General features: G+C 41.6%; 1 protein-coding gene across 1 annotated transcript; it reads right to left on the minus strand.

The window, feature by feature from the left end:
* Nucleotides 1-1,975: 1,975 nt before the first annotated feature.
* neurl1b (neuralized E3 ubiquitin protein ligase 1B) lies at nt 1,976-15,290 on the minus strand. Its single transcript, XM_015031894.1, has 6 exons — nt 14,641-15,290; nt 10,067-10,311; nt 9,662-9,995; nt 6,047-6,784; nt 4,161-4,286; nt 1,976-3,809 (listed from the first exon to the last, which is right to left on the minus strand). Exons 1-6 carry the CDS (start codon nt 14,669-14,671, stop codon nt 3,562-3,564), a joined length of 1,722 nt encoding a protein of 573 aa, XP_014887380.1. The 5' UTR covers nt 14,672-15,290; the 3' UTR covers nt 1,976-3,561.
* Nucleotides 15,291-16,214: the final 924 nt, after the last annotated feature.

Here is a 16,214-nt window from a genome sequence, read left to right on the forward strand (position 1 = left end):
CTGTGATAAAAAGGCTGTTTGTTATTCCCCACAATACGGCAGTGCAGGAAGGAAACGTTATTTCACCATGAGGCATAACGCAAGCCTAAATATATAAAATGTTATGAAATGTGAATAATTAATAAAAGAAATTGTATGCTCTTCCAAACGAGAGCCTAATCTGAGTAAATTAAGCACTGTATGGCAGCTTCTGATGTCAAAATCACAAGTCCACTTACAATTCCCCCTTAACAGTTTATGCCTGCAGCTAAAATAGGAAAAGTAGAAAATAATACAGAGCGTCTCGTTTCCGAAAGATAAAACAAGTATGAATTTGAGACTCAAGGTTTATATAGCTTATATGTAGCCTTCTTGCAATGTAAAAAAAAAAAAAAAAGCTCATACATACTGGATAAATATTACAGGAAGTTGATAGCAGCAGGATACCTGGGGATGCCTCCTATACGACTGAACAGCAGCTCCTCCACCTCTATCCAGCACGTTATATTTCTGTTCATTTTTTAGGCATAAAAGGTCAGTAAGTGGTTTTATTCTGCATGATGAGTTCTGTAAAACCATCATAAAATTACAACAGATTTTATGTTGTAGACAACTGGTACATCAGGCCTCGATTTGAATGTAATTAGGTGTTTTGTTTCATGCTTATGTAATGAAGTAAAATATAAGTTAAGAGTCGATCAAACTACAGACGTGAATATTCCACGTTATTTCTATTGGCTCCTTCATTAAAATGTACGGTAGTTTCCAACGTCTTTAGCATGACCTTTCGTCTGCTTTGACTGTTCCCACAGGTCACCGTGTAAATATGATGGCTGTCACTTCATATCTGGACAGAACATCACATGTTTCGAAATCTTCAGAGTGCAGGAAAGCATGACCTCGAGTTTGACAGGCATCAAGGTGAATGAAGGTCAGAGCGATTTAAAAAAAAAATGCATTAGAGCTCTTTATAATTTTTAATACAAGGGATTTGGGCTGTTTAATTAGTTCATGACTAGTTGTAGTTTTAAATATTCACAATGACTGTGTCAGACATTAAATGTTTTTATTCAGTGACGATGATTTGTGGTGGTTGAACAGGACCGGAACCGCAGAGATGAGCGCGATGATTATTAATAAAGACACTAATAACACACCAAAACTTAGAATGTGGCACTAGGAGAACAAGAACATGGTCTTCTCATGCAAGTAAGCATCGTGTTTGAGGTTTGTCATCACATACGCAAATGGCTGCGGCTCCATTTAATAACATTATTAAGTAGTCTTTATGAAATATGAATATGAAAAGTTTCTGACCCAAAACCAAAACCTTGTGTTTTTAAACTGGGGATGAAGAGGTGTTGAAATGAACAGCATAATGACACTTAACGTTTCGGTGTCACGCTTCACTTAAAAATAAAAGTAATTTCCTGTCTTTGCAACTTCATTTTCTTTTCCGAAATGACAAAAATTAAAATGATCCTCAGGAAGAAGGGGGGGAAAAAAGCATCACATATTAACAAAAAAGAAAACTGCAACACTTGTCTCTTAGGATTTGTTCACTTTCCAATAGATATTTTATTAAAATGTTGTGAAGAAAAAAAGATGGCTCATTTTTACAAGAAAGTATAAATCAGCAAAGCTTCATTATTTAAAAAGAAAAAAAAATACTATCATGATTCTCATGAGTTCTATACAACATACTATGTTCTAGATAGGTTATAGTGTAAAAACTAGTGGCGATACTTTCCCTAATAAACAGCAAACATCTATTTCTAGTGCGTACTTCTACGTTTAATATCACTTATATTACTGTGCACACTCTAAGTTGATTTACTCAGGAGCATCGCTTAACAGCAAGGGTATGCTAGTGTTAAATTATAATTGTGCTTTTCAAAAATATAATTTAAATTAGTCTTTATAGAATAAAACTAGATAAACTGTATTTAGACAATATTGTCAGTCTCTCAGAGTGCAAAACCAGATTCTTTCCTTCTTTTTTTTTCCTCAAGAAAACTTACATTTTTCTTTAGAGCATGGCGTTTCCCTTACATCCAGCACAACCTTCTCTCTAACCTGCCTTTACTCTCGTTGCGTACATTCTGCGTGCCTCAGGGGACAGCGTATACGGAAAATATGGCTAGGGATTTTATTTGTTTATTTATTTATTTATTTATTTATTTTTTCCTTTTAGAGATATCGTAACAACAATCTAAGGCACTCAAAGTCAATGGTCCACAGGTTTTCTTGGATGACATGTACAGCGCCTTGCAAAAAAGTATTCATTGTCACATTTTGTCACGTTGCAACCAAAACACTGAAAATGTGTTTTAGGTGTGAATTTGCGTGATGGGCCGACGCATAACCACTAAGGACAAAGTAAAGGATGCGTGGTTTACAAAAACTTTACAGAAAACAGAAAAAAAAAGCGACTTGCATTTCTACTCTTTACCGTGTGAATTTTAGCCCCAGTTTAAGTCTAATTGTTCTCTGAAGGACCCGCAGGTTTGAGAACATTAATCTGTTTGCAAGAAAATGATTACTCCTGCACTTTGCAAGCACTGCCTTGCAAAGTGGAAAAAAAAAGAGGACAAATGTGGAAGAAGCTGCTTTGGTCAGATGAGACCAGAACTGAAATTTTTGGTCCACATACAAAACTCTATTTGGGGATGGATATTTAATATTTTTAGTTCTATCCAGAAAACACCACTCACAGAGTGAAACATGGCTGTGGATCCTTTTCTTCAGCAGAGACAGGGAAGCTGCAGAGCTTTAGAGTTGGTCGACAGATGGAAGGGGCTAAGAAATGGCGAGAGGGAGAAAACCAGCAAGAGGTTCACCTTTCAGCAGGACAACAACCCTAAACGCCCAACTGGATGCTAGAAAGCCAATTGTTGAGATTAAAATTTGCTAAGAGTGATTCAGCTGACATCTAGATCTAGATCTTTACAAAATAAGAAATGTTCTTCTCTAGATGTCCAAAGCCCGTAGAGATGCGCTCTAAAAGTTTTTAAGTCGTAACAGAAAATCTAGTGTGGTTCTACAAATGCACGCCACACTTTTCAGTTATTTTTTCCCGTCCTTCGCGTCACAATAATGTACCAGTTTAGGTTGTTTTTTGTTTTGTTTTTTTCACAGAAAATCCAAACTAAATGGATTGAAGTTTGTAGTTACATAACAAAATGTTTTCAATTTCTTTTTTTTTTTTTTTTTTTTTTTTTTTTTTTGCGAAGGACTACTACATACCTAGAATGACAACAATAAGGACAAGATAGTCACAACAAAACCTCTCTGCTTCAACAACGCAGGTGAGATGATGTGAAAAAACATAAAATGGAGCACATGTTCCATCGTATCTTGGCCGAAGTGACAGCGGTCAAACATCGAGTCTGGTCATTAGTCCATCTTAGCTCTGACTCCAGCCTGCGTTCAGCCACGAGTAAGGGAAATCTAAGAGGCACAGTGATGTTCTGATGCGGTCAGTTTCTGGTTTAAGGTCAGGATTGTGGTCCAGCGAAGCCTGAGAGGAGTCGACAGGTGGCGGAGACGCGCGCAGCACCTGCTCACAAAGCGGAGCCGCCATCACGGCCGGTACGTTTTGATTACGTCTTTGATGGGCCTCCTGCATATCGGGCAGCAGGCGTTGATTTGTCTCTTCAGCTTCTGCCCGCAGTCGTTGCACAGGCACATGTGTCCGCAGGTGTAGATAACGGTGTCCACCTCCTGGTCGAAGCAGATGGTGCACTCTCCGCTTTTCCCAGCAGGGGGCAGCTCAGAGGCAGTCAGGGAGGGGGAGGTGGGGGGGCTAAGCGGGGAGCTGGGAGCAGTCACTGGAAGGAGAGAAGACAGCTTGGATGAATGGAAGAGTAATCCTCTGTTGTTGATGGAGAATGAGGGTTTTTTTTATTGTTTAATATTCATCTGCTCAGAACAATATGTAAAAATAAGACTAAACACTTTTAACAAAACGTCCTTGCCAATGACAAAATCTAAACATTCCAGAAATGTTTCAGCAGAAGCCTCGCTTCCTATAATGGATAAAAGTATGAAACAACAAATTTCCCCTGCAGCCTGTCAGAACTGCTGCACTTCTAAGTCGTCCCTTGAGAGGGGGGGGGCTTATGCAGGCCTCCATATATACGGTATAGCATAATTCATGCTGTCAACATCTGGCATCTTACCCAGAGAGGATTCTGAGGCAGAGGAGGATCTGTTAACGCTGAAAGCCAGGTCTGAGTCACTGTCATCTGGGCTGCTGCTCTGGGAGGTTGTGGGGGATGTGCAGGGAGGACTGGACTGCAGTGTTCCTGCTCCGCAAAGACAATTATAAATCAACAACTGCCACACAATTAGACTCCCCATCTATAAAAGGTCGGGATTCAGTTCGAGGATGTATTTAACGTAAGTTTTTAAAAAAACGAGTCAATTCGGAACGTCGGCTGCTGTAGGCTGTACTCTGACATGCCCGAAGCAGACAGATCACATATGCATGCTTATTCATTACAGCAACTTTTTTTTTTTTTTTTTCACGGTCTTCTATTCATAGCAGAAACATCGCTGGATTAAAAACAAGAGAGAACGGGGGTCTGGTCTGATGGGAGTTTATGTGGGAGTCGGACCACAGGGACTGAAAAAGGTCACGGCTCAAGGTTAAACAGCCTAATGAAGAACACATCTACCCAGACAAATTCCTTTAGCCTGGGAAACGAGAAATGTTGTCATCATTTCAGGAAGCCCACGTTTGGTTTGGGGAGTATTAAGATTCCTTTCAATCTAATTGTGATTAACCAGGATTAGAATTCGTTTTTAGCGTTCAGTGCTTTAAAACTGTCAGATTTACTAATAAATGAGGCAGATAACAGGAAGGTTATCTGTTACAGATAAGTTGCTCCGTTTTACCGCGTTGGGCTTTCAACGTCTCTCGATTCAGAAATGTTGGGAATCTAAGTAAGGCTTTACATTCGCTATGAAATACACAGAGAGCTAATGTAGCTATTAGCTACATTTGAGCTAATAGCTAATAGCTAATAGCTCAAATGTAGCATGAGCTGCTAAACAGTTCAAAATCAAATCAATAAATATTATGAAAGCGAACAGACACTCCCAGTATGACACCACATCTGCTTCTAACATAAATAATTAGATGTCTTGCTCCTTTACTATATTGAACCTTGAACTTTGAAGCTCCTGATTGTTTTGGTACAAAATTATGTTTCTCATCTGCTTGGACAAAAGGAGGATTTTGAGTAACTTAATCGTCAACTCTAGAAAATATGTAACTCAGACAAATGATGTGTATAATTAAAAAGTTGCATATGGTTGTTTCATGTAGTTGTCAGCACCAGACATGATTCCAATTCATAGCTAAAATAAATGGAAATAGGGTGTCATTTAGTGTCTCGAAAAAATTATAAGCAGAGATCACGCACGGATTAATTTATGTGAAAGATCTGAGCGTTTTTATGATTATTTCTCCTCATAAATCGTCAAAAATACTTAACTAAAAAGGCAAGTAAACTGATATGTACAGTCTGGTTTAAGAAACGGCTTGCTTGCAGGTCTGCAGAAGGGAAAGAGATGGCGTTGCGAAAAGAGGACTAAAAATTGGCCGGTTATTCTTGAATGCTTTTGAGTTATGGTCGTGAAGAAAAAAAAATCTGCTAATTTCTGTATTTTGAGGTCAGAAATTTACAAAACAAACACAGAGATCAAAAGTCTGCCGCTCTGCAACTCCGATTGTCTATTTACATTTACTTGACAACTGGAACATGAGGTGGAAAGCTAACGATAAAGTAGTGTGGATAAATAGTTTATGTATGATCTCCTCGCCCTTCAAAGAGACACATCCCATCTCATCTCACTGCTTCGTCACTGTTTGCATTTAAAAACAGATGGAGAAATGGCACAGGGCTTTATGTGCTCACAGCTCTGTCCCATTAAGCATCAGTGAACAAAATTCTCTTTTTCTTTAAAAGGGAAAGTTCCAGTGATTGCTATCCAAGTTGTTTTATTGCTTTGGCTCCTCAGATGCTTTGTGTGCTTGGTGTGTAGCTCTGAACACACTTACCGAGTATCCTGAGTCTGTTCACAGCTCCGTGCAGTGTGAAAAAGGCCCACAGGACCTGAGAGGAGTCTACACAGAGCAGCCGGCCCCGTCCCACTCCGTTCACCCCGTGGTGCACCTCTCCGCTGGGCAGCAGGCTGAAGCTGAGCACGTCTCCAGAGCAAGGCATTGGGAAGCCGCGGTGCAACACCCAGTACTCCTTCCGGTCCAGGAGCACCTCAGGGTCAGCCGGCAGGTCTCCAGAGTGCAGACAAGCTGGGTCGCAGGACGTCAAACCGAACGACATCGCCCCAAAGTAAGGCAGGCCCAGGTGGCCCACCTCCACATACAAAGTCTCTCCCACGTGGAGCGGCCGGTCACTGAACACCAGAGTCCGACTGCTGTCCAGAAAGTGGATACAGGCGGCCAAACGGTCTGCGGAGAGTATCACGTCAGATCCACGGATCAGATGAAAGTGCAAGTCGTTGTCCAGCAGGGACGGCAGACCCCGGACGCCCCTCGGGAACGCGGTGGAGACGGCCGAGGACGGAGTGGTGGAGGAGGAAGAAGAGGACGAGCAGCAGGGGATGAGCTGAGAGTAGTTACTGAGCTGGAGGTTGGCCATCTTGGCAGCAGCCGCCTGGTTGTTCTCCAGCTGATTGTTGCTGTAATTGGCCGAGTCGTGGCTGCTCTGGGGGAGATAGGCACTCAGACGGGCAGCGCTCAGGCAGCTGGACCCCACGCTCTCAGCAAACGTGCTGTCTGCGAAGCAAAATGCGCACGAAAAGGTTAATGGCTATGCCGTGGCATGATATAAACTGTCCCAAAACATTTCTCTGTTCTCTCTTCTAGTTGGCACTTTACTCTTACTTTCCGAGACAAGACATGAAAAAAAAAATGTGCTGGCTGTCAGGAATATTAGTTCAAACTGATTCAGACAAATTTTTATAACACTTACTGGAAAGCTGTAATACTGGCAATAAAATAAACTGCAAGGGAGCTACAAAATCTGCTATTAGTCACAGCTCTTTTCAGAGGCTTCATTTTTCCAGAAGAAATATGACATCTTCTGAAAGAAGATAACTCATGGATGCTGCTTTTTGCCGACTGAGTTGTATTTCAGCCCTTTTTTTTCAGGTGTTGAGCATGTCTGCGCACATCTAGAGACTGAAGTTTTTGCCGATTTTTCCTTAGGACGAATAGCTCACGCTTGGACAAACGGGTTGGAGATTTCAATTTGATTTAGGTCTGAACTTTGACTGGGCCGTTTTAACACACAGCCAGGCTTTAATTTAAACTGTTGCATTGTAGCACTTACTGTATAAGATCATGATCCTGCTGGAAGGTGCACCTCTAACAGGATTTGTTTTTCTTTTTCTACACATATTTCGCTCCATCCATTCCCCTTCAGCTGTCTCCAGTTTCCCCGTCTTTGCTGAAGTACAGCTTCTTCACAGCATGCTGTTGCCACTGTCATGTTTCACAAGGGGTACGGTATGTTCTCGGCGATATGCAGCGTTAGCTTTCCACCACACACAGCACTTTATATGACCACCTTCTTCCACATGTTTGCCCCGTCGCCCACTTGACTTGTAACAAACTTCTTCTGGGTCTCTTTTAACACGTATTCCTCATTTTGAAAGGCTGGATCTATTAATAGTTGTCCAGTTAACAGATTCTCCCACTTGAGTTGTGGATCTCAAGCGGTTCTGAATCTCTGATTAAGGTTTTCCTTGTCTGGACTGTCGTTGGTGTAAGCCTGACCCGTATGATCCAATGTCCTGCCCGTCCTTTCTGCTGTTTTGTCTGCTAAAGATACTCCAAACTTCTCGAGCCCATACAGAACAGCTGGATTTATACTATTATTTTTTGAAGACTGAGGCTATTTCTGATGAGAACGCAATGACGCCATTTGATAAAACGATTTACAACGGGTTTCATTTTTGCCCATGTCGAGCATTTCACAGTTGCTACAGCTGGCTTAGGGTTGTTTCTGATGACAAAATATGATGATAGCATCCAGAAATCAAAACGTAAACACATCTATGTTGAATTTAGCCCCAAGTTGTATTTACTTTACGTGGACAAACAAGCATTGTCAGGAAGAGCTTCAGCTTCCCTGCACTCCAGAAACAGATATAAACAAGTCTGCTGCTTGTAGCCCCTCTCTGACTTATGGTGCATTCCTTTACCACTATTTCTAGAGATGTTGGAGCAGTAGAGCTCCCTGGCCCCTCACCAAAGCTTCAGGGACGGACCGCCTTGACCAAACAAGGCTACAGCTTCTGTCGGGCGAAGACAAACACGCCCGATGGAGTAAGTGTAAAAGCGAGGACAGCGAGGGGGACAGACGTTGACGGGAGCGAAGCCGGCGTGAACGGAGAAAAGTTACACGGCTCAGGAAAGTGATAGTAAGAGAGTGTTTATGGAAGTTGTGAATAGTAGTTGGGAGGGTGAGTAGACCACATGACATCTGTTGTTCATTTCTCCATGTCATGTTAGCCAATTTGAAATAAAGAGGCTCTGGTTTTTAAGACAAACACAGATCCGTTTTGACACACAGATCATTCATCATCGAGCCATCCCAGACCATTTGAAACCGACCCAGGGGGCTGTGAAGCCAAACTCCCAAGAATCTGTCTAATTTAGCCGTGAATATGTTGACCCTATAAAAATGTGTTGCTGTTGACTTTGGGTTGTCAAAACACATGGTCCCGAGATGACTGACTTGATTCCAAATAGAGAAATATGGAGTACTATAGTCAATGCCTTGCAAAAGTATTTATATCTCCTGAAGTTTTTCACATTTTCTCACGAAACAACCACAAACTTCAACGTGGTTTGTCTCATAATAGGTAAGCACAAAGTGGTGGATATTTGTGAAGCTAAAAATAATGACACGACGTTTTCTACTACTTTTTTTTAAACTCCTTTGGATAATAATATCCCAAGGAGTGTCTGTTCAAGCCATCATCTAAAAATGGGAAAAGAGCAAAACAGTTGCAATCCTAAGAAGACATGGCCATCTGCCTAAAATGACAGGCTGGGCAAGGAGAGCAGCCAGGAGGCCTGTGGCGTCTCTGGAGGAGCTGCTGAGATTCTCGGCTCAGGTGAGACAATTTGTTAATAAAAACAATGATTCAGTCCTATAATCAACACACTTGGGCTGAGACCAACATTTATTTATTTTTTGGCCTTTTGCAAAATGTATTTGTGACACAAAACTAACACTGCACTTCACTCTGAATGAGTCATCTCAATACTGAAACATCGTGGCGCTGAAAGAAGACATGACGCTGTGGCACAAGGCCCACCTCCTAGAAATGACAAAACATTTTTTTTCTTATCATAATCAAGTGTCATAATTTGTCAAACTTTTCAAATGTTTTTTTTTCTAAAAAATAAATAAAAATAAGTGCATCCATTTTCTTAAACTTCTCATGTCTTCACTAACTCATGTTGGTCTATCACAATAAAATATGTTGAGGTTTGCAGGCATAGCTATGGTTGTAACAAGGGCACAGAAAGTTTTTACGAAGCACTGTACATGGCTAAATATCTTCCTATTAGAAGTTGAGTTTGCTCACAAAACTTGATCTTTTCATGATGCACCGACTACCAGCATCACGAGATTCTTACCAAGCAGTGTGACCTCCTGAGTGATGCCGTAGATGTCGATGATTGCCCAGAGCGGGCAGCCAATGCTGAGCCCACAGTGGAAGAGGATGGGCTCTCCATCATTAATGCTGTAGAAAACCCTCCCGTGGCGGTCGGCCCAGAATGACAGCATGTTGTCCTTTATAGCCAGTCTCTCAGGCAAGGCCTTGGCCCAGTAACCGGGCCTCGTCACCAGATCTGGGCACGCATACTTGGGGATGTCAGTGGCCTCCAGCTCGCTTGGGTCCAGACTGGTGAAACCAAAGCGCAGAGCTCCACTCCAGCCGGTGTGCACACCGGTTAGGCGAAGACGGACCTGAACACATGAAACTGCTACAACCTTACTGCGACCTTATCGGAAGAACGGTACGGAGAGATGAGGCAAACCTTTTCATAGAGGTGGACGGGCCGATGGCTGAAGGTGATGCCATTGCAGAAGCTGTTCTTGCGAGTCGCTCTTCGAAGCTGCCCGTCCAGCCTGATGTTCTTCCCCCTGGTATGAGGGTTGAAGCGCAACGACTCCAGGTTGATGTTGACAGGCGGGGCAGACGTTCTTCTCTCCACACCTGACCCGTTGTTGGGGAGGATGTAGTACTGCCTGCTAGCCACCGGGCGGGGTTGCAAAGTAGCATCTGTGCGGGTAAACATCAAGAGTTACATAGGTGGATGAGAACAGAGCCCTTCAACGATTCGGCTAACACGGCATCTGAACTGCAAGTTTCTTTTAATTTGTTATTGCACGAGCTGAGAGGACAATGTCTGTAGATGACTGAAATCAGCTTTTTTAAAGTGCAGCATTAGAAAAAAGGGAACTGACAGTCTTGTGCATTAAACTGTTAATTGACTCAAATAAATTTGTAAAATACCGGGAAACTGTCAAATTCATCACCTTTAGATCAAACTTAAAGTTTGCAACATACGCCATTAGTCTTCATCATACACCCCTGGCCTACAGCATAAATAAACCCTGAATAGCCCCCTTTATTCCTCCACTTATCTTCAAAAGAGGAGAATGATTCGCGCAGTGCATAGTCAGTGTCAAAACACCAAAATAAAAGGCCTAATCTTTGATTTCGTCTGCACAGGAGGAGTCAGCGTCCTAGTTAGCGAAAAAGAACCCCTTGATGAGCATTGCAAAACAAACAGATCAGAACTGAGGAGAAGACGAATCGAGCGCCAGCCCAAATGAGACATGAATGATGAGTGTTTATGGTATAGACTGGCTGCGAGTCGACCCTCAAAGCGAGGCGGTGTGTCTCCTCTCCTCCTGCGGGCCACGGCGAGATTACGTTCCCGCTGGAAATTCACGGCGTTCTGGTGCAAAGACAATAACTCAGTGAAATGTTCCACAGCACATTTCCTAAATTAGGCATTATCACTGATTATATTCTAAACTATAGAGCTCGGAAACATCTGCAACATCTCAAACGATGTGCCTCTGTTCCCATCTGCACTTCAGCATTTTGGGTTTTGAGCAAGTAAAATATACTTTGGAGGTTAGTGCAACATAGAAAACATGTTGACCCGACCGCCTGAGGCACAACTGCCTCGCTGACGGGGGGACAGACAGGGAAGTTTAATCACATACAGTGAGACCTGATATAGACACTTGTTTGCCCTTACCAGACGAAAGTCGCAGCAAGTCAAGCGGCAAGGGACGGCTCAGAGCACATTATGACTGCAGTTGGGGCCTCACATAAAATAAGTAAAAATTGATATTATAAATATGTAGGAAGAATAAAGATCCATAGATCTCTAGAGTGTTTTCACTACTAAATGTAAATTTATCAATAAGCCTCTTTGTGTCTTTGCATCTTTCAGTTTTCAACTACAATTAGAAATTGCTTATACAAGATATTGTCTTGTTCTTGTAAAAATAAAGAAAATGAAAAATAACTATCAAATAGGGCTAAACAAAAACACAATCTGCCCACATTCAGATTCAACTCTTTTCAACAGGATATAAAAGTACCATCAGCAACAGCGTTCCCCGTTCAATCCCACACTGAGCTTTTCCTGCATAGAGTTTGCATGTGCAGGTTCTCTCCAGGTAGCAGATATTACATTCTGCCCCATTAATACTTAGAATGAATTAGCAAATTTCAAGTAAAAGAAATCAACTTGGCAGAAATCCATTTTTTAATTTAAAATCCAAATTTGTTGCTGCTAGACTATAACATCAGGATAGCTAGAGAAATGAATTGCACTTCTGCCATTTTGTACCTCAGACAAACATTTCCAATGTAGCAGTGATTTACTGTTTCTGTTTGTAGATTACAACTTTTAAGTCTGTATAGAGAAGTGCACTGGTACCATATTGTGTTGCTAGTAGTAATCAGCATGGTCCCTGCACAAACATTACCCAACCTCCCAGATTTTCTGATCTGCAACTGGAACAATGTGGAAGTTGGAGATGTAATGCTGCATTTAATTTGTCTAGGAAGTCGTAACTTCCTAGTGACAGAATGACAGACTGTAAATTGGAAAATTGTTGGGATTTGCAACTGTTGTAACCCGTGACCAAGCTAGCAGGCAAGCCAACAACAAAGTGTTTTCTATATTTTACGCACTCAAACTCTAGATGAATATATTTACGGACAGATAATGTATGGTACTGTGTGTGTTTGTGTGTGTGTGGCATTGCTTAACACAAAAGAGGAAGTATGGATTTCATATCTTCTGAGACAGAAAATGTAAACGGTATTTGAATTTCACAGATTTGGTGTCTGACTGGGCCAAGGTCATTCTCAATTGTGAGAAACTACTCACTCTACCACTCTGTCACATTTTGAGGCGAAGAAATCATTTCTCTGGATTGGCTCTAAAAACGTCATCTGACCTCTGGATTGTGTCTGCCACTGCTCATTAGTGGTCAATTTATTTCTGGGAAAAACTGCCATGAAATGATGAACCTTCAGGATTCTAAAAGATGAAAAAGCGTAAATGAAATCATAAGACTGCACAAGACTGTCATACCAAGGCCAGCTTCTTCAGACAGAAAACTGATTTTAAGCATTCTTCAAATTCTTCTTTAGCTTAACAAGCTGCCTATTTACTTAAATAGCTTAGATAAATCTAGTTTGGATGTTAATCATTTATGTCTGACTGGTAAGCTTTGATGACTTTGCTTTGATGTAACCACGAAAAAATAACAGCCATGTTTACAAGGAAATGTACATTATAAAATTAAGTTCTAAACAGAATTAAAGCCATCACAATTATTTACATGTTAATGAAGTAGATTAGTATGCAGATGTAATGTTCAAAATCAGTTCAAATCTAAAAAATATTAGCCAATTCACTTTTAGTAACAAGGAACACTTTGACTAGCGCCGGTTCCATCAATCTTAATTCTCATGTCAGGTTGTAAGGTTGCCATGTTTATGTGCAATCTTTCATGTCTGAATGGAAATTTAAGTTTGGCACAGAAGTTGTGGTTCGGAAAGTTTGTCTCGGAGCTAGCTTGCTTCATTTAGCCTGACCTGCGGCGTTGCTAAGGTCAAACTGTCTAGCAACCTCAGCTTAACCCTGAGGCAGACATTACCTATGTTAGCTGGGGTTTTCAAGTAAGGCTAACAAGCCACCTTAGCTAGAGAGATTTGAAAAGTTAACTATTGTTACTTTAAGAACGTCGCATGACTTAACTAATTAGCATTAGCGCTAATGCTAAAGCAAATGTTGCTATCACACTGAGCTCCCTGCTGTCAATGTAGCAAATCTGTGGGCTTTTCAGGGAAACTGTTTACACGCCGCCTTCTTAGATTTCGACTAATTACTATTTCAGTAACATTTTAATCAAAAACAATTCCTACTTCTTGTAACTTTTATCAAAAAGGACAATATTTAAGCTAAATTACTTTTATACGTTGGAATTGTCAAATTGTTAAAGTCAATTAAGAATTTGACTTTTGAAGTTTTTTCCCCTCCCCAATTTGTGTTTTTTAGCTATTAAAAAATACATAAAAAATATTGAATAAAAATGATTACGATTGCACTTATTTTATTGAGTAAATTATTTGTTTTGACAGCGTATGTTGACAAATCAAAGCTTGACTTGATTTTAAGTGGATTTCCAGAAGGAAACATTCCTGGCAAAAAAAAGAAAAACTAATGTGAGTTGCTGTGATGGCAGCACCCCCTTATTCAGCTGCTGAGACGGGCCTGCTGGGAGCGTGGGAGTGTGACAGACGTTAAATCAAAGTGATATAGGGGAACTGATTATCAAGTAATGGGCTCTAGGTAACATGACAAAGTGGCTCAGAGCTGAGAGCTCATAATCATGAAAAAAAAAACGAGACTGACAATCAAGCGCACACAAGAATAAATCACTGCTAATCACTCGAGACTGCTCTTAAAGTAATAGCACTTGGAATAAAACGATATTTTGGTGTTTTTCTCTTCTAGATATATGTATATATTTAACTATTGTTCTCAATGGGCTGCCTTGGTGTTTTGAGCTTTTACGAACTACTGCAATAAAACCTTGCTGAAATTTGAAATACATAGCTCACCTTATTTTTTTTAAACATGCTAAATGTCTGCCTGAATTAAAACCAAGTACCATAGCTTTATCATTTAAATTTTAACGCGGCAGTGCAAAAGATGTGCTTTTTTATAAATGCAGAGGCTATTCTAATAAGATATTTGTTCATGAAAATCTTTTTTTTTTTTTTTGCTATCATTTCTGTCAAGTTTGCACTACTGACATGAATCCTAAAGCTGATCATATGGAAATGTTTTTTTATTTTTTTTATTTTTTTGTGGAGCACCGCGGCTGCTGAAGGAAAGGAGCGCTTCCCAGGGAATCACGCTCATCTCCCCCGTGATGAGGAGCGCATCAGTGCACGGCGATCACAAGACAAGCCATGTGTATACACACTTCTGCTGTTTCCCCACGCTAATAAGCCAATAATGACCAAAAACGAAGAGGGGAGAAAAAAAAAAGCAAAAAGAAGCCTCACCTATTAATGGCTTTGGCGCTGTATTCCCCATTATATGCTGATATTTCTCGCACCGGCTGACAACTTAATTCCGATTCCAGTATGTCTCTGTCCATCCATGTATCCTCACACCGACGTGCACCTCCCCCGGTCGGCTTGTGCTCCAGCGCCTTCCGCTTCGCGATGATCCTCCCAGATGAAGCATGGACGCGCTCTTCTTCTTAATGTCAACCCCAAGGCGCTGCGACAGGCAGACACCTCCAACTGGCGCACAGCTGCCCCCTCCTTTCTTTATCGTGGGCTCCCCTCTGCACGACTTTAAAGGAACAGTGAGCGTAGATCCCACGCAGCCTCCCGATAATTAACTCAGCGGTTAATTTACGCTAATGAAACACTAATGATTGTGCAGCACAATAATACTTCAAAAAAAAAAAAAAAATTAAGGCATGCCTAATCCAAAGGGGAACGGAGCTTGTGGAGACATTTCCATACAGAGTCGGGTGGACAGGATGCTGAGAACTTTGGAAAGTCCTTGAGATTGGTGGAGAGACGTAATCATCCTGAGTAGAGGTATAAAAGGAGAGCCTTAAATTAATCACGCACTCATAAAGCAGGCTAACAGATAAGGACTCCACACTCCTGATAAAAGTCAAAGTACCGTCTGAGGAAATCCCCGTTTCCCCCCCCCCCACACCCTATCCTCTGCCCTCCCACAGCCTTGACTGCTGGGCTTCTCTCAAGCTGTTTCCTGTCTTTTGGATCTCTCTGCTCTCAGAGGAGTCATGCATGGCCTGCAGGGCTTGTAGGAATGAGAACTGCAATGAAGGCGGTTCTGGGATGACATGTCTCCTGCAGCATGAGAGAGCTCTAGAGAGAGAGAGGCCCAAGGTGCTACAGTAATCTGTGTCACACAGCACAGCGGGGAACAAAAGCCTGTACTTTAAAAGCAAAAATAAGACGCTGCGAAAATGTTCAAGCGTGCTCCACGCGGAACGTGGAGGTTTCTGGACAAGACTGACTGACATCTGAGGCCAACCAAGAAGTCCTGTCAGCATTGATGTTTGGCTGATGGCAGACTGGAACTAAATATAACTCTAAGACAAAAGCATTTGTTTCTGCCTGCTCAATGCTGTTTGTTTTAGCAGGACACTGTGGCTCCGTTAAGAGTCTTAGGTGAATGGTGTTTGTGGTGAAGCGAGGCAGAAATGAAAAATTCTCCCCACGCCTCTCTCCTTTAGCTTCGGAAATAAAAAGCTGCAATGGTGAGGGGATTAACACAGGAAGTGAATATGGCTGCGATGATGTCTGCAATCAAGCTTTTCCTGTAAACACAGCAGAGCTGCAGTAACAAGTGCCGCTTCCCTCTCCCCTGAAGCTTGCTGCACTGCCTGAGTGCAGACTACAGGGTGTTAATGAAAGCATAATGATTGCAGATTTAGTTTAAATGCAAGCATCTGTAGCTCCAGGTTTGTTCTCAGCAGTCATAGAGGTCCTTCAAGATGTCTGCAGGAGTAAAGAACATTGCAGAGACACCGGTGATTAAAAAACAAAAACAGAGCAGAAAGCTGCGAAGAAGGGTTAAGTTATAAAGAGAT

Source organism: Poecilia latipinna, unplaced genomic scaffold, assembly GCF_001443285.1.
Source record: "Poecilia latipinna isolate Pla-1442-1.1 unplaced genomic scaffold, P_latipinna-1.0 Scaffold222, whole genome shotgun sequence".
NCBI classification, from domain to species: Eukaryota; Metazoa; Chordata; class Actinopteri; order Cyprinodontiformes; family Poeciliidae; genus Poecilia; species Poecilia latipinna.